Source organism: Lemur catta, chromosome 3, assembly GCF_020740605.2.
Source record: "Lemur catta isolate mLemCat1 chromosome 3, mLemCat1.pri, whole genome shotgun sequence".
NCBI classification, from domain to species: Eukaryota; Metazoa; Chordata; class Mammalia; order Primates; family Lemuridae; genus Lemur; species Lemur catta.
This window is the reverse complement of record NC_059130.1, coordinates 52,602,490-52,627,529: the sequence shown is the minus strand read 5'-3', so window position 1 is coordinate 52,627,529 and position 25,040 is coordinate 52,602,490. Positions and strand designations below refer to the sequence as shown.

Genomic DNA, 25,040 nt, shown 5'->3' with positions numbered 1-25,040 from the left:
TATAATAAGGAGACCACTCTGACCGTTAGGTCTGCAAGTGTCTCCTTAAATTTTAAATGATATCAATAGTTTGGAAAAGGCAAACCACTTCATCATTCTCTTGATGTCAGGTGTTGACGTCTCCATTGATAAGATCTAGTTTTAGTATAATTTTTAGAACAGTGATTTGCTATGATTTTGTTATTGTTCTTGGTAATGATTTGGACCAATTTGCCCATAGGCCAAACAGCAGTTGAATCTGCGTACACATATGGCTGATGAGAATAAAAATGAATATGCTGCACAATTACAAAACTTTAATGGAGAACAACACAAACATTTCTATGTAGTGATTCCTCAGATTTACAAGGTAAGTTTTAGATATATGAAGTTGGTTTTAGAATTGGAAGACCTAGTCCTTAAATGTAGAACTTAACTTAAATCTTAGACATCAGAATCTTTCTAGATTCTAGTCATCAAGATTGGTGATAAGAGATTTCTTTCTCATTGTAAATTTGAAAAGTATATTTTTCCTAACTTTTAAATCACAAATTTTCCTACACATTTATTATTAGTGTTATAAACAGTCCACTAACAAAACGAAATTTTTTAGATAAATTTAAGTACTGTATCCTTAAGTATTTTGATATGATAAGGGGAATTCATTAAAATTGTATAATGTAATCTGCTCACCTAGAATGGGATGTAGCTTTTTGAAACCAAACCAGAATCCTTGGCATTAGCCCAGGTGGCAGAAATAAATCTTATAAAATGTTTGTTAGCCTGGTTTTTGCCTGTTTATCTTGCTGACTCTGTTAGATCATAAATGTAATTCAGGCTTTGAGCTTGCTTATAAATCCTGTCCATCATCACTTGATGATAACAGTTGTCAAATAGCCTCAGGTAAAGACTGCAGAATTTACATGAAGATTAAATTATGTTACTGCCTTTTTTTAGAAAGAAGGGAAATTAGAGAAAAGGGATTTAGTAAAACAGTGTTGAATGAAATAGTATCTCAGAGAACAGAGTTTATGTGGAGAGAATGTCAGTCCAAGTATACTTTTTTTTTCTTTGTAAAGCATGTCAGAGGTACAAAGGAATTGTATTGAGAGCTGGTGGACTAGAGTTGGTATCAGATTCTGGTCATTTAATCCAGAGAGTCAAACCTGCCAGTCCTTATTCTGTGGTGTTTTTCTAGGCTCACTAGCTAAGTCTTCATATTCTGGGGAGCCCTCAATTTGGAGATCAGCTGCCTTTTGTGTTTTGGGGCCTGATCCTGTGGTTGGACCTTTCTATGGAGTAGTATTGCCATTTTGTGATGCTGGGAGCAGTTCTTCTGTGAAAATTGAGGTCTTAAACTCCCCTGCTTTGGGAAGTAATTAAAGAGGAAAAGTGGTATAAAGCTGTGGGAATTTGGGGACTTGAGCTATGTGGCTGCTTTCTAGGAAAGAGAAAGGTCAGTGTTGGCAAATAGGAAGTGTCAAAAATGCCTTTAAGTTATTGGACTTCATGTGTTCCAGCATATTTCCTGGTGGCGTGTGCCAGTGAATTTTCAATTGTGGAGATTCTGTATATGTGCTGCTTTGACCTTGTGGTTTCTTGTTTTTCCTTTTGTGTCCCCAACTCTCAGCTGTAGACTAGTAGGTCTAGATACCTTTTGGTATGCAATCAACTGTGGACTCTTGCTTCAGTCAGGTCTTACTAAAGTATTTTGAACTAACTTAAGGGGTTAGAAATCTCAGATTTGCATACGTTAGAGGCCAATTGCTTAAAAAAAAAATTAGTGCCAGGATTTTGTCTTAAAATGAAACTTTTCCTGGAAACATAAACAAGAACCACTCAAGTTGAAGAGTAAAAGGTAGTATGGGACAAGGAGCTGGTAACCAGTAAGGGGTCATTTTATTTTTTTATTTTTTATTTTTATTTATTTATTTTTTTTGAGACAGGGTCATGCTCTGTCACTCAGGTTGGAGTTTACTGGCATGATCATAGCTCACTGTAACCTTGAACTCCTGGGCTTGCTTCAGCCTCTTGAGTTACTGGGACTACAGGCATGCACCACCATGCCTGGCTCATTTTTTATCTTTTTGTAGAGTTGTGGGGGTGAGGGTTGGGTCTCACATTATTGCCCGGGATGATCTCGAACTCCTGGCCTCAAGCAGTCCTCCCACCTTGGCCTCCCAAAGTGTTGGGATTACAGGTGTGAACCATTGCTCCTGGCCAAGGGTCCTTTTAGAAGGCCAGAACACCAGTGTCATCTGGTTTTAGGATGGTACTAAAGGGCTTGATTTTTTTTTTTCCTTTTGCTGTTTGGCATGCCTCGGTTTCTAAGTATTGTGAATCAATAGCACTTGTTAAAAGGTATTAACAACACTGTAACTATTAGAGTAGAAATCTTTAATTTGGGGGGATCACTAATTCCTTTAAAATAATTGGAAAATTCAATTTTCCTTTTCTTTTTTAAATTCCTGATTATTAGCAACTGCAAGAAATGGATGAACGAAGGACTATTAAACTCAGTGAGTGTTACAGAGGCTTTGCAGACTCAGAACGAAAAGTTATTCCTATCATTTCAAAGTGTTTGGAAGGAATGATTCTTGCAGCAAAATCAGTTGATGAAAGACGAGTAAGTGCTACATAATTATCTTTGAATAAGTTTATGTGGTTTAGCTGTGCAGTTTAAGTTAGTGAAATGAGCTGGGAAAGGGGTAAAGTAATCTGATGTGTAGTTGGTTCTAAATTCTGTAGAAGAAAGTTTTGCAATATTGTTAGACTCCTTTGGGATCTAAGCAACCATTCTAAATGCTAAAATCCTGATTCTTTAAAAAAAATTTTTTTTCTAACTTTCTCTTTCTCCCACTAATTTTTCAGTTTCAACCCAAGAGTATAAAGAACCTGTGAATTAGATGTTACAAATTGTGTTATATACTATTAGTCTTAGAAAGTTAGAGAAGAACAGGCAGATCTAGAATTGTCAGAGTTCCCTTTAACACAAGAGTCGGCACTTGAGTTGGATCAAGAAACATGAGTACTGTATAGAATGATAATGAGGAAGAAGGAGGGCATTATGGTAGAGGAAACAGCATAGTCCTCCTGCCCTTGAAGAAATATTAATATATCTAATCACATTGTACCTTGATTAAGATGTAGCAGAGTCATGTATCTGGTCATTTCTCAGTAAATGTTGATTGAGTGATCAAAAAGTATGCTTGGCAGAAACTGAGGATATGATTGAAGAGCAAGAGAAAAGGGCATTTGGGGAGTGTCAAATATGTACCACATATTTTAGTCTTCACAAGAAGCCCATTAAATAGATATATTAGTGAGGATCCTTCCAGTAACTAGGAGAATCCTCACTTAAATTTAGAAAAGAAAAGATTTTTGGCTTCTTTAATTGGGACTTCCAAAGTGCATATAATATTTTAGTACGGCTGTATCCAAGTGTATACAATATAGTTGGGTTCTTCCTCTTTTCTTATTCTTCTTATCTTTTAGCAAATGATTGCTGAGGGTAGCATTAGTGATAAAAGTAAGCATGACTTAAGGATGACTTTTGACTAAAATGATGGGCAAAACATATACTATTAACAGAAATGCGGAACAAGAGGAGAGGTAGGTAGGGGTGGGGAAGAGTTTGTGGGAATAAAGTATTCTGTTTTAAAATGATGAGGTTAAGACATCAGTAAAACATTTAGATAGAGGTATGTATGTCTAAAAGCAATATATAATATTTATGTGAGTTTTTTTAGTTATAGGTAAATCATGTTAAACTTTACATTTTTAAACTTGCTTTTTGCAAGTTTAGTGCTGTTTATGAGATCTTTCCCTGTTGCTCTGTTAACATTCTATAGCATGTATTCACTATATTTTTTTATATTTTCCCCTGTTGGATGAATGAAAGCCCTTCTACTCCATCTCTTACTCTTTCATGATCAGAAGCTCTTTCCTCGGTCAGCAGATCAACTTCTTTGTAGACATTCCTTAAAGCAAAAAACCTTTTACCTTTGAAACTTCTCAGAATTTCTACTTGATAATAACCTCTTTCTGTATTCATTTTGTCAGTTAGATTTTTCTTACCAGCTATAACTAGTCTTCATATGAATTTCAGGGGGTTGAATCACTTTGCAAAAACATTTCATGAATATTATAAATTAAGTGGTAATTTTTAAGTTACTGTATTTTTCAATTGGGATTAAAATATTTAGGGTTTATTACACATTCACAGGAAGAAATTATTCATTTTAAACCTTTAATGATTACTGTAGAATTATTTCTTTAAACTTTTATTTGTTGTTTTCTTGTACTGATTAAAGTTTTGAAAGCTAATGCATTATGAACAAATGATATGGTTTTAAAAACTTAATGTTTCTTGTGTATAGGACTCTCAAATGGTGGTAGACTCCTTCAAGTCTGGTTTTGAACCTCCAGGAGACTTTCCATTTGAAGATTATAGTCAGCACATATATAGAACCATTTCTGATGGGACTATCAGTGCATCCAAACAGGAGAGTGGGAAAGTGGATGCCAAAACCACAGTAGGAAAGGCCAAGGGCAAATTGTGGCTCTTTGGAAAGAAGCCAAAGGTAAAAGTCTTAAAATTCCTGTATGCTAATCAGTTTTTTTTTAGTGTGTGAATTAAATCAATGTAGGTATTGAATGGATAATGATTTACTATTAATGGAGGATAAATATTTTTAATTTTAATGATTCCAGTAACCTTTCACTTAGTAGGAAACATAGAGTTTTATACTTTAATGGTAAAAATTATTTCTGGATTTAACATTTGACCACTGCTTAATAATGACTAGGAATATTAACTCAGTTGTTACTATCTAGTTAAATATTTGCTTTTGAAAATCTATTTTGTGTATAGTTTCCATCAGAATTTCTAAAGGGACATGATCTAACTAAAAGACCAGTAAAATTGCAATTGTCAATTGGAATGAATGATTGACACAGTAATAATAAATGTCAAATTAGGTCTTATAGATCATACTACTGAAATTATTTTTATCATTCATATGAGTTTTTAATGGGAATGGCTCAATGTTTTTGGTTAATTGAAATTTTAAAAATGTCTAGTTTGCTAAGATAATCTCAACTCTTGTTAGAACTCACCTTTTGATGTGCTGTTTATTTTAGATAAATCTAGCTTAGCAGGTGAGCAGATGGAATAGATGAGTGCTTTGTCTTTCTTATCAATTAAGTGATTGTAATAGTGTCATATCAGTAAGGAAAATAGATACTCTTAATCTGTGCTATATTTATTAAAGTATACTTGATTATTTTACTTTTTTTTGATCTTGGCATATGACTGTGGATAAAATTAAAATTCAACTGAAATTATAGTTTACCTATATAAGTGTCTTTAAAAGCACAATTATAATTAACTCACACTTTATTCATGTTTTTAATAATATTGTCCAGTAAAGAAGTTGAGAGGTCAGACCTTTTTTAGTCATATCAGAGTAGTTAGAAGAGCTTAGGAATACAAGGAATACTGAAATTTTTTTAAAAAAGAGGTGAAATAGGATGGAATAGAAACAGTCTGAGAGGAAAGCCATGAATGTACTGAAAATTTTTTGCCTATCTCTGATAATCAGTTATAATTTTAATATTTTATATGTGACATTACCTATATTTAGATAACTTTAGCTGTAGCTACTGCCTTTATCTCTTGATGAGTACATGTTAAGTATAACTAGGAATCCATGGTGATGCTAACATTCTAGAAATCAGAAGAGAATTTTTTTATCTATATCATATTGCTTCCTCTATAGTTTGTGTACTCTATATTTTTAATCTGTCAGCTTGTAAAAAGTGATCAAGTGAAATGGTACATTTTAAAAAGTGAATTTGATTTAAATAATGATAATTTTTGGCAAAACTATGTTTAATTTCTTATTTTTATAGAAAACTTTATTTGAGATATAGTTTGTGAAAAGTATGTTGCCAAAAATAGAATTTTCATTTAGGAAAAGACTATGCACATTTGGCTTATTGATTCCTTTCTTTATTTCCATATTAGCCACAGTCCCCACCCTTAACCCCTACTAGTTTATTCACATCCAGTACTCCTAATGGGTCCCAGTTTCTCACATTCTCCATTGAGCCCGTGCATTATTGTATGAATGAAATAAAAACAGGGAAGCCCAGAATTCCTTCTTTCAGAAGCCTCAAAAGAGGGGTAAGTTTAATAATGGGTTAAAATGCATGATGGCCTATTGTGTGTGTAGTGTGGCTTTTAATACTCTCCACCCTCATTATAAGGCTCTCTCCTATAAATACATAGTTTAAAAACATCACAGAATTAAGTATAGCTGCCCTCAAGTTAAAAACAACTCCTCTTTATAACATTTGAAATGCTCAACCATAAAAGAATGGTATTATAAAGAGGGTGCTGGGTACAATCATATTTTAGCAATTTTTTTGTTTATGTGAAACCATATGTTCACCATTGTCTTGTATTTACATTTTTAAGACTTTCAGTAATTTGTCACTGGAGTTACTCTTGTAATAATTTGTCACTAATGCTGACTTCACTTGCCAATTTTATAAAGTATTTTATTGACAATAAAATGTCAAGTTCAATTTTAATTGCCCTATTTAACTTTTAGAAGGGTAAAGCACAATTTCTAATAGTTAAAAAAATTAAAGACAGTCATGTTAAATATCAAGATTGTAGATCAAATTAAGATAATAGAAGGTATTTTGTAAGTTGTAAAGCATATAAAAATATTAGGTATTACTGAGTAATATTTACATGGAATTTGTTTTTTTGAACTAAAGAAAAGTTTTATTTTACCAGAATTTTCCATTTCTTTTTTTTTTTTAAATTGGCTAGCCTTTGGCATTTACTTATTCCAAAGAATACTCTGCAAATGAAAATTTATAGAATAATAAAAAGGAAATATTAAACTTTCTTAGCAACAACTGTTATACTACTGATAAATAAATTAGTATTACTCTATTATGTAAGGCTATGTTTGATTTTAAGGATTTTTTGTTTTTAAAGAGGAAACAGAGTCTTGTTCTGTTGCCCAGGCTGTAGTGCAGTGATGCAATCATAGTTCACTGCAGCCTTCAACTCCTGGGCTCAAGTGATCCTCCTGCCTCAGCTTCCCAAGTAGCTGGAACTATGGGTGTGCACCACCATGCCTGGCTAATTTAAAAAAAAATTTTTTTTTAGAGACAGGGTCTTGCTGTGTTGCTCAGGCTGGTCTTGAACTCCTGGCCTCAGTTAATCCTCCTGCCTCAGCCTCACAAAGTTTTCAGATTACAGGTGTGAGCCACTGCAACTGGCTGAGGATGTACTTTTAATATTCATAGGCTATTAGATTCATTTATAAGATTTGTTTGAACATTTGAGAAATATATGTGTGCTAACTCATAGTTGAGAAATCAGTCTATCAGTGTCTTAAGAAGTTTAACAGTAATAATGCTAAAATTCTTTTCCTCTTTTCCTTTTCTTTCCTTCTCTTTTATTTCTTCTTTTTCCTTCCCTCTCTGTTTTTCTTTTTGTAGTCTTTTCTGTCTTTAAATTTCATTTTGGCTTCCTGTAGAACAAGAGATATTAGTTTAGGGCAAGATTACATTATTATCTACATTTCTATTAAAATAATATTAGAAACTTAATTGGTGTCAGTAATTAAGCAGAAATATTCTAGTATGTTGTGACTTTTTTTGGTCTTTTTTTCTCCAATGATATGAACTTTGCATCTGTCTTACCTAATTCTGTTTGCAGATGATACGGGTAATTAATGACATTTTGAAAAGTCCCTGTGGATGAGTCTATTATACCTACATGCATGTCTATAATCACTTTTTAAAGCTCTTAACACTTATTTGAAAGACTTTAAGAAATCATATTTGGGATTTCTATTGCCTGAATTATGAGGGTGGAATTAATTCCTTCCCTATGGTGATTTAGATTACGCTAAATATTAGTATCTTTTCCTGTAAATCATGAGAAATTACTGGTTAGTAGCCATGTTTTTGCAATTTTTGTGTATTCGACATATTGAATCTACCAGGCTCAGTTGAAGTACTCTACACAGTATAGTCATAGAGATATGAAAAAAGTATAAAAATAATTTAGGCAGTTAGAACTGTGAGCCCTGGAGAGAGAGAAGCTTAAAATATTTGACATCTTTATTCCTATTGAATAAATTTATGGTTAGAATTTTACAACTGTAAAACTTTATTTGCCCGTTACTTGTTTTTCACAAATTGGTTTAATTTTAAATACTCATATGTTATTTTTACATGGGCCTAATTTTAGAAGGCAGAAATCCCCTCTCAGTTTAGTATTAGTTACCACTTCAAAGAATAAGGCAATGCGCAAGATAGAAAATATGACAGACAAACCAACGGGTTTGGAGGATGGAATAGGAGGAAAGTGTATTTCAACCTTGGGGTTGAGAAATTTCTTTCTGTTTTGATTGGCATTTGATAGTTTACTAGATAATATTTCAAAATTAACCTACTTAGATGTTTTCCTTTCACTTAAGAATTTTTTCAATATAGAAAAATTCAAAAAGAAGGTGAACTTTAATAAACCAGTTTATATGTTTTTACGTGGGTTTACATGGGTTTTTCAGTCCATTAAGCTTACAAAATAAAGCTGATGAGTAGTACCACTCAATTCAGAAACTCTTCTTTTGAGCTACACTTGTTGGACATTGCTTTTCCTAAATACCTTTTCTAAAAAATTACCATCCCTTTTTTTTTTTTCTTAATAAGAACTGGTTTATACAGATCCCAGTATTGGTAAGGATAGGAGAAATGTTGTATTAGACCAATGTTTTTGAGTTTGACAGTGGTACCAGTGGACCTTTTCTGAGGGACAAGGGTCTATAATTTCCTTGTGTGGCATCAAGTTCAAATTGTTAATGGATATTTGGGGATACAACCAAACTAAACTATTTAATATACAAACTAATAATTTTTACTCTATAACTACTTCATTTGAGCTTTTTTGGATATTCCTTTTTTAACTAATAGATTTATCTAGCATTAAGTCTGTATTTTCTGTCTAAATTATTCATGACTTTATAGACTTCCAGAGTCATTGTTCTAAGCATTCATCTCTCCAGAGTACAGTTCTCACAGGATTTTGGCCTATCTTAAAATGAAATACACCTAGTAATTTTAATTGCCTAACTGATTTTCTTTTTAGCTCTCTTTTATATTTATTAAGTATAGTGGGTATGTGAAGTTTTCTAGTTTATAGGTATATGATAATTATATGTGAGAGTAAGATATTTTTATTGTAAACATGTAATACTTTCAAAAGTACACAATATATTTCTAATATTTTTACAAAGAACTTAAGTTTTATATGTCCTGAAATCTAAGGTAATGAACTGTAAATTTATTTTCTAACTTATAGTTTAGTAAAACTAGATTGACTAAAAACTGAAATGTTTGATATTTTAGTTATAATTAGCTTAATTTTTCTCTAAAAGATGCTAATATAGAAATTAGAAAATAAGTTGTATCACTTAGAAATTTAGCTGGTGAAAATTATTTTAAAAGATAAGTCAAATTCAAATACTTTAAATAAATATTTTGTTCCTTGTCGTGTATATAATTTTGTTTAATAACATTTTAAAAAGACCAGAATATCTTTCTTTCACTTAAACCTTCTTATTTCCTCACCAAGAATAAGTTACACCTTTTGTTTTTCGAAACTACTGATAGTCTAAAGAATGTTAAGCTTAATTTAGAAAGATAATGGATAGCAAATGTCATCTTTTCTTGTCATAACCATTAATATATATGACCAACTCATAAAGAGATAAGGGGTAGATATTTTTGTCAGATATTTGTTAAAATTTATTCATATTTTTATGTGAAATTCTACCTGTTATCTCCCCACCACCTTTTCTCAAAACCTCATGATTTAGAAAACAGGGAAAAATAAAAATTTTAGAGACAGCTAACTAATTGGAATCAATGTGAAGATTAATTTTGTAAAGCTCTGTTACATATGCTGGGTCTGTGTGTGTGTGTGTGTGTGTGTGTGTATGTATGTGTCTGTGTTTAGTTGGGATGCTAGATGGATGCCATGCCAGTTGCAGAATCCTACTAACCCACAGAATGTAGGATAGATGTGTGTGTGTGTGTGTGTGTGTGTGTGTGTGTGTGTGTCTATGCGTGTGTGTATGCATGCATGTATATATGGTATTTATGTAGGAAATACGTGTGGGACACTTGAATCTGGGTAACTCGTTATTTTGATAATGGGTTTTTAATGTATCTGTACATAAATAAAAACTATAATAAAAATGTTACCCTCACCTAACTTGACAAATTTAAATTCAAAACAGTATTTTGAACTATAAAAATCCAGATAATTGTGTTTTCTTTAATGCATTGGGAGGAGCATTCTATTTTTTAATATTTCATATAAGATTTCTTTTTAAATGGCTAATATTAGATCTTTTGTATTCAGCTTTTCAAATATTAGTAATTTGAGAATGAAGAGCTATATAAGTAAAATCTACTTATGTAAATATTCTCTTTAAAGGAAAATGCATGATTACTGATAGAATGATTACTATTTACTTTTGAGCTTTAGTTAATTTTGGAAAATATCTGCCCATTATCATCAGTGTATGCTTTTTTGGCAAGTAGTTTACTTTCCTAAAATGTGCTTAAAATTGTTTTTCTGGCATAATTGTTTGGGTTGTGAAATGTAGATGATTTCTTTTAATATTGTAAAATCGTATAGGTTATTGCATCTTCTGTATTATGGTTTCATGTGAATAATTTACCATTTCTTTCTGTTTTCCATTGAACTATTCAGTGGTCGGTGAAGATGGTAAGCCTTATGTGCTGATCTATATACTGTGCCAACATTAAGTAATTTCAAAACATTGTTTTGTTTAATTCAAAACAAGTGGTAAAGTACATCTCACATTTTCACCTTGTGTGTGTTTTTTCTTTTATAATTTAATACATAGTCCAGCATATACTAGTACTTCTCTGTGTTATAAGATTAGAAGTAATGTGGTTAACTGTCATCAACCCATTAAGTTCTTAAGTGTTCTTGGATGGAGTCCTTGTCCTGTTATAGAGGAATATGAAATTATGGTTAAACATTATTTTTAAAGTTACATGGTAGAGCAAAAGTTCATGTTTCATGCAGAAGAAAATTTAGCAAAAATTATTTTTAACACCCTTTAAAAGATTATGTAAATTTGATTTGTAGATTATCGCAAGAATCATTAAATTTTTCCAAGAAGAAAGAAAGAAAAATTTCCTGTTAGTATCATTATGGAATCACTGCTCTGTTCTTCTGTACTATTGAAGGGGAATAGAAGCACAAATGATCTAAATAGTGTGTGTGCATGTGTGCGTGTGTGTGTGTGTGTGTGTGTGTGTGTGTGTTTGGGGTGTTCCTTTGTTCATTTATTTGAAACAAATTAATGGAGCTACATTATGAAGAACTATGCAGAAATTATTATATAAGAAGCTATACAAAATAGCTTTTGGAAAATAGACCACTTTTTTAGATTGTTGCACTCAGCCTTTTATAAATTCCTTCTCAGTAAAAGAGGTTGTTAAATGCCTCAGAGGACTTCTTAATCTATAGGAAATAGAGTGAGTTTAGTTCTCTTATTCTAAGAATAGGTTCTACTGTCAAATGGGATATTAGAATTGCAAGTGCCTAGGTGTTTATTGTTAATAAATTTGAGACCAAGTTTTGATCAGGGGTAAGTGGAACTCTGGCACATTCACTTTTGGGCAATTGTGAGTTATAATTTTAACAAAAAACCCATACTACATTGAAATATATTTCTTCAGTTCATGAAATAATTTTTCAAGATTTTTAGAAACATTTTAAAAAATATAAATAAAAAATTTACCTTTGTCATATATATAATAGTTTTCAAAACCTGTACTCCAGATTAGATTAAATATGACAATTTATGTTGAGAATTAACCAGTAAAATTAAAGGAACTTCATATAGAAAATTTTGCCATTGATTTATTTAGGTCGGATTTGGTCAATTGGCCTTCTTATCTGGTGACTCGTAGATGAAAAAACAAAAGCCATTTAGGATGCCCTACGTTTTGTAGGTGGGCTTGTTGAATGTCCATAATGTGTAGGCCACTGGGGAAAGATTCTGGGCATTCTGTTATTAATTAAATATTACATTTGATCATGGCTCATCCTAAAAGTGAGTTTTCTCTTTTTTAAGTAAGTGAAGCATTCTTATAGATAGTGAAATAAAGCTATTTAGCATATGTTATAGGCATAACTGGCCTAAAGAGCAAAAATGCATTTGTTTGGGGTGCTCATTTTAGCATCACTTTAAAAAATTGAGTCATATTCAGGTTCTTAAAATAACCATTTTGAAAAGAAAAATAAATAATTATAGTCATCTTCAATTTTTAGAGTAAAGAAAGACAAGTAAATGTAGGTTTATGTTAAATGGATTCAATAGCTGCTAATACTGGTTCTGTTGTAATCTCTAATAACATGGCTATAAAGAAACAGTGGTTGACATTTAAGAGGAAAAAGATGTCATTTCCATCAGAAATTTGTATCTAAATACTAGCACTTTTTCTTAAATTACATAGTTTCTTGATTATCAAAGCATTAAAAATTTTTCAAACATCAAGCATCTGTTTTAAAGAAAGATTACATCTTTCAGGAATAACAGAGGTATGTCATTTGGTTTTAGAAAAGAAATTGAAATTATACTTGTGATTTACAAAACAGGTAAAATTTCAATTGAAAATATACTTGTGGGAATATTCTATCTTTTGTTTTTTTAATGATCAGGTATGTTTTGATTCTGAGGAATGGTTTAATAAATGTAATCATTCAAAGACTATATATATAGAACACATTTAAAGTGTATTTCATTAATTAGATTATATAAGGTAAGTTGCCTATTTAACTCAATTATGTTCATATTTTTAGTTTGAGCATTTGTAACATTCTGTGAATATCATGGCAATCGGTTTCATTTGGGAATGTGGTAGTATGTTATAAATAAAATAATAACCTGTATAGACAAGAAATGTTATATGTTTCCATTTTGTTGTTGTTGCTGTAAGAAGGTTTATATGTATTCATTTTTACTCTGCCAAGAATTGAGAATAATGTGGTACTGGTCATTACCAATTATCTATATCTGGTGATATGTTTACCTGTTCTGTTTCATGGTTTTATACAATGACTGAAATTTGAGCTCTTTCAAAACAGTTGTTTTGATTAATATATACACATAAATACTCAGACACATCTATATAGATTTCTTTTTTTTTTTAAGGGGTTGCTTGAAGCAGATTTGAAATTAAACTTTGGTATATATTCTTATTTTATGGCAGGTACATTTTAAAAATAAAATTTCCTGGAAAGGTCTTTTATAATGATTTAGATTCTCTTTTCAGGGCCCAGCACTAGAAGATTTCAGTCATCTGCCACCAGAACAGAGACGTAAAAAACTACAGCAGCGCATTGATGAACTTAACAGAGAACTACAAAAGGAATCAGACCAAAAGTATTTTTCTTTTAAGTCTTCTGTATCATTATTACTTCTTTGAGCATTTACTTTCTATGGTACATTTAAATGTGATGTACAGAAAGTTTAAAAATCATGTATCCTAATTGAAATATCTTTTGAGAGAAAAATACACTCTTAAACTGAAAAATTTTATGGTTGCTATGTCATAAATAAAAATAAAATATTAGAATTTCTTTGGTTATAGAGTTTTAGAATATGTTTATGCCTGCCATAAATTTAAAAAATTACTCGATGATTCATTATCAAGTGTAGTTTCTGGCTGGGTGTGGTGGCTCATGCCTGTAATCCCAGCACTCTGGGAGGCTGAGGTAGGAGTATTGCTCGAGGCCAGGAGTTTGAGACCAGCCTGGACAACACATGGGGACCCTGATTACTAAAAATTAAGATTAAAAAAAGAGTAGTTTCACCAACATTAACCACCTCCAAGCACATTTTCATTTTGCATTTACATATAAATTGAGTTCAATAGAAACCCGAGGCTGTAATTATTTGTTTGCAGTAAAACATGTTGGCAAACAATGCTTTATTACTTACAGCTTCATATTTGTTTGTGCTTAGCTTTAATTTTTTAAAAATTGTTATGAAAAGTTTCCTTTAGATCAATTTTCATAAAATAGACACAGAAGAGTTATTTATGATGAATAAAGAGTTATTATAATGGATTGGTGACTTAATCTATACTGAAGATAACATTGGGGCTTAAAATTGTAGCATGTGAGATTGAAGTTTTGATGTTAAGAATTGTGTATGAGGTACGATGTGGTGTTTAATCATAAATGAAATACTGCAACACAGTTGATTCTAACTACTAACGGTAGCTATGTTCTGTAAATTGACTGTGAACACTGAATTATTGAATACTGAAACATAGCTCATAGGGGAATCCAAGTTAGGATCCAAGTAGCCACTGGTCACAATGTTTTCATCAACTGATTAATATATAATCTTGTTTTATGTATGTTTTTGTGTAAATACACCTTATTTAATTTATATTGCTGATTTGTTAACTTTGAACTCTGCCAACAGCACTGTAACTCATGTTTGAACAAAGCTTATCTAAAACATGTTTTCTCCATAAGTAACATTACAGCCTTCTTATGCTTAGGAACACTAGAAAGCACTTCAGCAGTGTGTTTAGGGACACCAACATCATCAACAAAATGCACAAAAATGCAAAAAACATGGCACTAAATAAATAGATTACAAAAAGGACACATTGTTTAGAATATGAGAGCACAAACATGAAGCCCAGGGTATCACCTTGTTTGACCTCAGCTGGGAACTCTGAATGTGTGTCTGGTGACTCAAATTTTTCTGTGTCCATGTCCAAAACAAGAATAGAGGCACAGAAAAGGGAATGTTTTTGCCATGGCCTGCTATTAGCTCTAATCCAGAAAGACTTGATTAAAAATTATGTGGAGTATAATAACAAAAGTTGAGGATGGAAAGGTATAGAATAAATTATGAAAAGTCTTGAATGCTTTCCAGTCCTTGATTAAATGCATTTCTGTGGAGTTCTGTAGGTATTAGAATTGCCAAAAGTTGTTGAGAGAGAAGGGGGGTGACATTATCAACTCTATATTCTTAAGAAAGGTAATTGAAAGCTATATGAAGATTAGATGGTATAGGAAGGAGATTGAATGCAGGGAGACTAGTTAGGGGACTTTTTAACAATCCAGGTGAGAGATGCTGAGAGCCTAAATAAAGGCACAGCCATGAGACTAGAAAGGAGGAATAGATAACAGTCATTTCAAAGCCAGAGTAGGTTGGACTTTTCACTTGATTAGATGCCTGAGAAGAGAAACATGAAGGAGGTTTAAAAGAAAAAGACTTGTAGCTCAGGAGAGTAGCTATTGAATTAATTTAAACACTAAGAAAAAGTAAATTTTGGGCAAAGATAATGGTTTTGTTTGTGTTGATTTTTGAAATATGTGAAAAATTCATATTGGAAGTGTCCAGTTGGGTTTAGAAATATGAATCTAGAACTTGGGAGAGAAAGAGGGCTAGAGATACACATTTGAGAATCATCTGAAGATAGGTGATATTATTAATAAAACAGGAGGAGGTTATCCTCAAAAAGGGGAGTGTAGGATTAGATGAGAAGAAACATTTCTTATCATTTTATGTAACGTGCATGTAAAGGTTAAACAAAGAAGGAGAAAGGAGCAAGTGAGAGAGATTGTGAGAAAGCAGAGGTAAGGAGGAAAAAGAAAATGTAATCTTCATGAGGTCAAGAAGGAAAAGAGTATTAAAGAGTGTTGGTCAATAGTGTCAGATGTTAGAGTCAAGAGGAGCTGATTGAGGCAAACCTATTGTAATATGATTAGAGAAGAGGTGATAGGCTAAAAGACATTGGCAAATGACTGAATTTAGAGGGAGAGGGCAAGTTAAAGCTGCCATTCCTATTTCTAGCACAGATGAGTGGGAGGATGATGATGCTGTGTGAGCTTTGATAAGGAACACTGGTGGAATAGTGTGGCTGGGTGGGAATATAATGAGTTCAATTTGGGATAATGATAAGTTTAAGAATATTGAGGAATATTCTTCCAGCCTTTGATTAAACATACACACACACATACGTACATACATACATACATATATATGTAAATAAATCTCCTTGTTTAGAAAGTGAGAAATGAAATCTGTTACTTTTTTGGTATTCTAAGTGTTTTCACAGATTATCTCAATAAATTGCTAACTCTGTACATGTTATCAGCTTTATGCAAATTGTCTTTAATCAGGTAATGTTAGACTAAATTTAAAGAGATACGACTCTGTAAGATTAAGCAAGTCCCCAAAGTCAAAACTCTTATCTGGAAGCACATGAAGTGAATATTTAATTCTGCGGTTTTCTTCTCTTTCAGAGATGCACTCAACAAAATGAAAGATGTGTATGAGAAAAATCCACAAATGGGAGATCCAGGGAGTTTGCAGCCTAAATTAGCAGAGACCATGAATAACATTGACCGCCTACGAATGGAAATCCACAAGAATGAGGTAGATTTTGTTATTCAGCAGTTGTCTGAGATAAATTATTTTTATAAACTTCATATTGATAGAGTGGTTTTTACTGTAATTATCTTCAAATATCTATATTTAATTTTAGGGTTTATGATCTAAAAGTAAACTATCATTATGGTATATAATCTTTAAATTAATCCCTCACTAAAGTTTTTTATTTAAACCTTTATATAAAATTAAACATTTAAGTTTTTTAAGTCAGCTGTAAAGTTGATCATTGACCAAATTGGAATAAAAGTTTCCCATCTCTAAGAATTACATAATTATAAAACTCCAAGCACATTTTAAATGTAGAATATCTTATGAGCTTTTAAACATATTTATTGAGCTCAGTTGTTTGCTTATTTTTTCCCTAAGGCTTGGCTCTCTGAAGTTGAAGGCAAAACAGGTGGGAGAGGAGACAGAAGACATAGCAGTGACATAAATCATCTTGTAACACAGGGACGAGAAAGGTCATTTTTTGCATTTTTTTTGTATTCCTTCTTTTCCCTCAAACTTTTCTCACCCTTTTGTCCTAAACTTTATACAATTCTTTTTTTTCCTCCCAAATTTAATAACTTCAGTCTTTTGAACTCTGTTCCCTTAGCAATGTTTGCAGGTGAAGTAGGAATTTTTATTTTGCTATGCAATTCTAGTTTGTTGTGCATCCAGAAACAGAGCTAGGAACATAGAAAATTCTTGGAGCGGCAGTCTGGGGACATAAGCTACTCAGGCACGGGGAAGGTTCCTTTAGGGTTTAGATGGAGTTTGAGGTAGCTTATGCCAAAGAAAAATTTTGTTGTCAAATTGCTCAAAGTTTTGTAAAGTAAAAAGAGATGGTTAGTTTGGACCAGAGCTTCCAAAAGGCATTTTGCTAAGTTTCCATACCACTTGTGACATTTTTCCCTTGTTGTAATGTATCTCCCCCCACCTTCCCCCAATAGTAAAAGTCCACAAATTAGGATTCACCCTAGAGAAGAATTTGAGAGGTCTAGTATCAAATCTTGGTTTTCTACTTAAGTACAGTATATTACTCAAAGTAAAAACTTTGTGCAAGTTCTATTTTAATGTTCCCTGAGTCTCAGTTTGCTGAAATATAAAATGGAGGTTAAAATACCCATCCTTCGGGGCGGTTAGTAAAAAAGGAAATAACGCACATAAAGCACCAAGCAGTAAAATATCTGGTAAATAGTATGTGTGCTTCACAAATGTTAGTTTCTCCCTCTTCTCTCCTCTTTGTCTCCCTTATTACTTTTTTTTTTTTTTTTTTTTTGTTTGAGACAGAGTCTCACTCCGTTCCCTGTTCTAGAGTGCCGTGGCATCAGCCTAGCTCACAGCAACCTCAAACTCCTAGGCTCAAGCAATCTTCCTGCCTCAGCGTCCCGAGTAGCTGGGACTACAGGCATGTGCCACCATGCCCGGCTAATTTTTCTATATATATTTTTAGGTGTCCATATAATTTCTTTCTATTTTTAGTAGAGACGGGGTCTCACTCTTGCTCAGGCTGGTCTTGAACTCCTGAGCTCAAACAATCCACCCGCCTCGGCCTCCTAGAGTGTTAGGATTACAGGTGTGAACCACCACGCCTGGCCCCTTATTGCTTCTTGAAAGAGTACATATCTTCAATATATCAAGAGATATCCACAAATAACTGTTTTTTGTTATTAGGTAAAACCCAGATTAAAAGGATCTAATTTCTCTGGCATGTGTTAAGAACATGGCTTCCAGACTTACTGAAAGTGCTATTAAATCTAATCTTACAAATTTTTCCATTATTAAAATTGTAGTCATTTGATTCTTCAGCAAACATTTTTTCTCTTTGATTTAAAAAATTTTTAAGAAAAATGAAATGCCTTTTTTGGATTTTCTAAGTTACTGTCTTGTTACCATGATTAAATTGGAAATTAACTTTATTTCTTATTTTAGTTAGGAGTCTTTTGGTTTTCAGTGACAGAATGAATACTTTACCTATACTGGCTTAAACTAAAAATGGACTTCATTGGCTTACTTTAGTGAAAGCTTGATCTAGGAGCTCAGATGATATCCTCAGGACTCAGTTTCTTTCCACCTCACATCTCTGCCTTCTGTGTTGGCTTCATTTGAAGGCTCTATATGGTGATCTTCCAAAGCTCTAGGCGAGTATTCTTTCAGGTTCAAGTCCAGTGGAAAAGGGAGTGAGCTTCTCTTGCAGTAGTCCCAAGCAAAAATCTCTTTGCATCTCTTATATCTGATTAGGTTACAGGACTACTTGTGAAGTATTCACTCCAGCCATACAAATGCCGTGCTCTGATGGCCCCTCCAGATCCAGAATAGAAACAACTCCACCTGAAGCCTGTGAACTGAACATGGGTCTGGGTGGGTCCCCTAAGGAATTTTAGGGTTCTCTTGACAAAATAGGGGGTGATAAATATGTGGTGATGAAAGACAATTGTTTACTACATTTTTCCATTTTGTCTCTAGACCCAGTGATAGTGAAACGTATTTACTGAATACTGCTATGTGCATAGAACATTGTAATCTTTTAATTTTTTAATTTTTTTGTTTCAGGAAATTCAGCAAGGAAGCATTTTATATTAGAAGTAATTTGTATACTCAACATTTAAGAAAATAGGGCTTAATTTGGAACCATGTCTTTGATATTTATTTTCCAAATTGATCCTGAAGAGATCAACCCTATAGGTAATATATAGATTTCTCATGTTTATGATACTTGATCAGAGATAATTTTATATTTTATAGTCCTGAGGGAAGTTACACTGATGATGCAAACCAAGAAGTCCGTGGGCCACCCCAACAGCATGGTCACCACAATGAGTTTGATGATGAATTTGAGGATGATGACCCCTTGCCTGCTATTGGACACTGCAAAGCCATCTACCCTTTTGATGGTATGACTTTCTTAATATGTATTTGATAAAATTGATTCCTGAAAGTCTAAATACATTGTCATTCACTTTAGTGTTCTTAGCTTAATAATACATTGTTAGAAAATTAGAATAGTACATTTAGTGTGCATACTTTTGTTTTAACTGAATTACAAATATAGATATTTTTCTTCCATATGTGAAATTAAAATTACCCATGTTATTGGCATCTTAATATAGATTATTATTTAATTATCAACTTCGATCAATACAGAATTTCCCCCAGAGTTCTTACTAATGCTTACATGTACTCAACAAAGTTGAAGCAGCTTGAGCATATAGCCCAACCCAGGAAATGCATGGCTGGAAGATGTCACTTTGTGTTCTTCCTTGCAGCTTACTAACATTGAGAGACAGGTAAAAGGCATAGCTGAATGCCATCATCATATCCTGATTCTGTAGACCACCTTTTTAGATGAGAATGGGAGAGAATGGGGTAGCTTCTGACTATGCCAGGTTTTCCCCTATGAAAGTTGGAGAACAAACTTTGTGAGGGGAGTATGGCACTGAGGCCCTGTCCTGCAGATTTTTAGGTAGACCCTTCTTCTCTTGGACTCTAAACAATCTCTTTCCTCAGCTAAAGAAGAGCAGAGTAAACTGCTTGTAAAAAATTATTGTAAAATGGTATATGATATAAGGTCTTTCTCCCCTGTTTTTTTGGTTTTAAAATTGAGTAAAGTCTTTAATTAATCCTCATTGTGAGAAAACATTAAATTTAAGATCTTATAGCTGAGTGCAGTGGTTCACTCCTGTAGACCCAGCTACTCAGGAAACTGAGGTGGGAGGATTGCTTGAGCTCAGGTTCTAGACCAGTCTGAACACAGTGAGACCTTATCTCTAAAAAAAAGTGAAAAATTGAGATCTTGCTATAATGTAATCTAGAAACTAGGGAGGAAATTTAGTATATGTTAAATGAACACTGAATTGGGAAAATTGTTACTGCTAAGCAGGTTGGGAGTGTGGTTGGGGATGGGAAGAAAGGGAGTCCTGAGGCTGGTGAGGGATTGAACGAAGGTGGTTATGCTTTGCAGCCATTATGCATCTAACATCTCCAGAGTCAAACCTATATTTTTCTCTGCTGTCTCTTCAACTGTATTCTTCCCATCCTCTTCCCAGCCTCTCACTGTCTTTTTACTATTTTCCTGATCCGTACCTCATGAAATCTTCAGATAGCTACACTACTCAAATTTGGGAAAGGAGTTGGAATAGTGAAATGGAGTTAGAATACACTGTCAAATCACAGAATGTCACTGTGGCTCGGTTACTTCATCTGTTATAATACTTGGGGATGATATTAATCCAGTTTTACATGGTTATTGTGCAGCTTAAATGAGAGATGAATATGAAAGTGTTGGGCATACTACAAAGCATACTAGAGATGTTGTTGCTAATGAGTCAGTGGGCTCATGTTTCCAGGTATGTTGAAATCTAGTAAGGTTATATGTTATTACTATTTTGTGTGTTGTATTTGTAAATTTTATTACAAATTATTGCTGTGCTTAATTTATGTTTGTGCTATGAAAACTCTTATCTAGGACATAATGAAGGTACTCTGGCAATGAAAGAAGGTGAAGTTCTATACATTATTGAGGAGGACAAAGGTGATGGATGGACAAGAGCTCGGAGACAGAATGGTGAAGAAGGCTACGTTCCCACATCGTACATAGATGTAACTCTAGAGAAAAACAGTAAAGGTGCAGTAACTTATATCTAAACTAACCAGGCGGCTTTGTGCCATGTATGGCACAGGAATGATAACATAAATGAAAACACATTCAGCTGATTGGAAAAAATAAGAAAACTTAAAGGGCATCTAAGATTTATTGTTCACTATGTGAGCTGTGTAGGCTTAATCTAAGAGATGTAACTATTACCACAAGAACTGTTTTTGTGGCACTTTACTGTTTAATGTTGTTGTGAAGCTTAATTGATGCCTTTTGCTTTATGTCCTGCTTAAGTCCTTGTGAAGGATTTGTGTTTTTCTGCCTTACAAGTAATATAATTTGATTTCTTGGGCAGGAATCCATAAATAGTATGCTTCTTTGCCTCCTTTCCTTCAGAAAACACAGTGACTGTAGTGAATTCAAATAAGTAAAACTGCTCTGAATGCTATGGAAAGTTGACTCCCCAAAGAGTGCTTTGTTCTAGGAATTTAAATTCATAGCTACAGTTTCTAGGAAGAAAGTAATAGTTGGGTAATTGGGTAAAATAATAATATCATTTTCATTTTCTTCCCTATTTTAACTTTGATTTCCTAAAGGAAGAAAATAAGCACCTAACATATAATCTATTTAAGTAGTAGGCTACTCAAGAGATTAGCAAAATAAATCACCTGGTCTAGCTTTTAGGTGAATAAAAGTTTTCTTTTGAGATGTGGAAATATTTTGAGATTTGCTGGTAATTTTCAATAATGTACAAGCTTCCTTCCAAATTAATTTATGTTTCTATTTTTCATCTTGAAAATGTCTTTTGGGAAATATCACTTTAAAGATTATTTAGCATTTAGCAGTTATACATAGGAAAATAACTGGTTATATATGGGAAAAATACACATTTGAAGATAGAGGAAATCTTGAATGGAAGGGAAATTTTACTTTTTTAAAAGAGAAACAACTTTTTTGACTAGGTTGGAGGAAGATATCTGTACCACCATTTTAGAGCATTTCATTATTTTAGTTGGATCACCAGTTACTAGGATAGATCATTTTTTCCAGTTAATTTCAACAAGCATTTGTTGGACACACTGTACAATCAAGGATTGTGCAGTCCTAGTTGTGTGATCACACTCTGAGTTACTTGTGTGGGGAAGTAAAGTGAGAAAGCAGTAACATTTTGCTCATATTTCAAAATTTTCTAGAGTTTTCAGTAACTATAAAAGATTTTAGAGACATTTTGGATAGACACTTTAAACTGAACACCCCTTTTGGTCTTACCAAAGGTCTTCAGTAATTGTTCTTTTCTTTTTCCTCCTGGACTGCAGGTTCCTGAAGAGGGTTTCTGAGGAAATGGGCAAGATGTTGAAGGAGGTTACATGCAGCTGCTTTTGGGGGGAGGGTATTAGAGTTGTCAGGCTCAAAAGAGAGTGAGAAAAGCAAGTTGCATGAATGCATGCAGACATGATTATTTTTTACTAACTTCATTAGCATTTTCATACATTGTTTTAAAAAATCATTGTAATGCCAATTCTTAAATTCCTAGTTCACGATTATTCACACAAGAAAACAGCCAACAATGGCTGACTTTTTTCCCATTTATTTTACTGATGTCCAATCAGTAAAGAATGCAGAGCTATCATAAAATTTGTCATACATTTGACTGTCCCAGTAGGACTGTCTCTATCCCAGCTCTGTTTTAATTGTTTTTTAGACCCATTGTCTGTTAGTTCCTTGCCATTTGTCAGTGTCTGCCTGTGCCACCTCCGTGCTTGCTTAACATCCTGTTGCATGTCTAGAGTGATCGGGCTAGATTTTTCAGGCATGTCTTTATAATCCCTTGTTCTTGTCAAAGCCTTTGTTGTGTTTTACATTTGTAGTGTAAATCTCTTTGTCAAACATCTCCAGCACTAATGTTGCCATCCTAGTATTTGTGTATGCTGCTATAACTTCCCCACTGCAAACATTCCACTTTTCGCATTATGAAGTAGTCTGTAAACCTGAAGTATTTATGATGAGAAAAAGAAAACATCTCTGCTCTAGCCTACAGCCCAATTGAAAGAACTCTTTGAAATGTGATACATCTTCAGCACCTCAGTCTGGGAAGAATCTATAGTCAGCACTGAAATCTTGGCATAATAAACACAGAAGATACTCACCACCTCAAGACAAAGGACTATTGTCAAAAGTCAGCTGCTTCCATTCAAATGCTGCCTTAAACTAGAGTGCCTAAATCTGTTGATTGCCAACACTACCACTACAGTATCCCACAAAGGGCTTTATGTGTCAGCTCAGTGCGACTCCTTTAACTCTGCTGCACCGCTGCAGCTGCCGATGCAGCCTCGGTAGGTAGGTGGCTATTAGAGCGCCACCATGTACGATGGTGCATCTTCAAATTTATGCGTCAAACTAAAGACATGTCCCAGTCCATTTTACTGTACTCAGTGTTTTTATGAGAAGTTTTGTAGACCTCTACCCATTATGTTTTTATTTGGGGTTATGACGATCTCATTTGATTATTACAATGATAGTCTGTTTCAAGTGATGCTTTTGTTTGAATCCAATAAAATTTAGTGTAACTTTGTAATGATCTATGTGCACTTTTACTTGTAAAATGGAAATTTCTGTATGTTTATACTTGTAAATATAATTGTTGTCAGTGCCCCGTTGCTCATGTTGTCCTGCTTTGCATTTGTGATTCTGTTTAATGACTTATAATCTTAACTAATTTCTTAGTGATGTTGTAATAGGGAGATGGGTGGGGGTGGGGGGCTATTTGTACCACTGAAGCTTCATTAATTTGGTTCTTTACTGTTTTGAGGGGAGAAAGAGAACGTGAAATGGTTTGTGTACTGTTGGATTTTAAGCAATATTTTAGAAGCTGTGTGACTGCTTTAATAATGTTTCCCAGTGTTGTTTGAATCATACTACCAGTTATACTAAAGCTGAATGACAATTGTGCAAAAGTTAATGCCTTCATAAGATCAAGTACACCACTGTTACACAGCTGAAATATAGCATATTACCTTTGATGCTAGTAAACTATAAAGTTTAGATATTGAATCTCATTACAGGGTTATTTATATAATGTGACATTATTCAGTACTGACAGACTACATGAAGTAGTTTTAAAATCTAGTGCTATTTTTATTTTAAAGGTTAGCAATGAGGAGGAAATGTGATCTGGTTGTGTTTGTCTTCTGTACAAAGCCTGAAGTGCTTATGTTTTTTTGGCTAACAGTCACAGAGGGCAAAGTTTAAGGCATTCTTGTAAGGACTAACTGTTCTTTTCAAGCTACTGTTTGTTTTTCTAAAAGCAGGATTTGCTTCCGTAGGAGGCAAGTTCCTTCACGTGGAATAGTGCAACCTGTATATGGGTTATTAAACTAGGAAAGACATTTGTACTTGCACAGTTTAGATCATCCTTAAATCATCCTTAAATTTTGAACATGTGAATTGTCCAAAAGAAATGTTTAATTTTTCAGTAATTTTTACTCTTTGTGCACATGTTGATTTCCTAATGGTAAATGCTTTGTTTAAGATAGTGTTCTCTGTTGAGAATATTTTCATGGAATAAAACAATCTTTTCATGGCCAGTTAAGGTGTATAGTGTGTTATCTCTTACTGCTATGTGACCCAAAGAGATGTAATGATTTTTTTTCTTGAATATGCTAAATTTCAGATAATACAAAGTAGATGACAAGTTCCGTAAATGAGGCAACCTTTTTTGCAAAGCAGCTTTTGGAAATTTTATTCTAGTTTGGTTTCTGTCAAGCTTTGCTAAAGGAAAAAAATGTTAACAATTTCTTTAGAGTGAATTTAAATTGCATGTAATAATTTGGATTTATCTTTGTCTACAGTAGCTGTGTTACATTGACTTTCCTTTTACACCGTCTTATTCTTTGCATCCGTAAGAACCGTCCCTGTACCACACATCCTGA

At 33.3% G+C, this 25,040-nt stretch overlaps 1 protein-coding gene across 3 annotated transcripts in view; it reads left to right on the top strand.

The window, feature by feature from the left end:
• The window catches only part of FNBP1L (formin binding protein 1 like), a 102,183-nt gene extending 77,488 nt beyond the window's left edge, over window positions 1-24,695 (top strand). Inside the window, exons 7-16 of one of the 3 annotated variants that reach the window (XM_045547512.1) lie at window positions 221-349; window positions 2,459-2,605; window positions 4,359-4,562; window positions 6,008-6,166; window positions 10,790-10,804; window positions 13,390-13,499; window positions 16,388-16,520; window positions 16,902-16,996; window positions 19,263-19,411; window positions 20,983-24,695. In XM_045547512.1, the coding sequence (XP_045403468.1) occupies window positions 221-349; window positions 2,459-2,605; window positions 4,359-4,562; window positions 6,008-6,166; window positions 10,790-10,804; window positions 13,390-13,499; window positions 16,388-16,520; window positions 16,902-16,996; window positions 19,263-19,411; window positions 20,983-21,161 (1,320 nt within the window). In that variant the 3' untranslated portion in view covers window positions 21,162-24,695. The remainder of the gene's footprint in view (window positions 1-220; window positions 350-2,458; window positions 2,606-4,358; window positions 4,563-6,007; window positions 6,167-10,789; window positions 10,805-13,389; window positions 13,500-16,387; window positions 16,521-16,901; window positions 16,997-19,262; window positions 19,412-20,982) is intronic. The other 2 variants (XM_045547511.1, XM_045547510.1) reach the window with 2 other exon arrangements.
• Window positions 24,696-25,040: the final 345 nt, after the last annotated feature.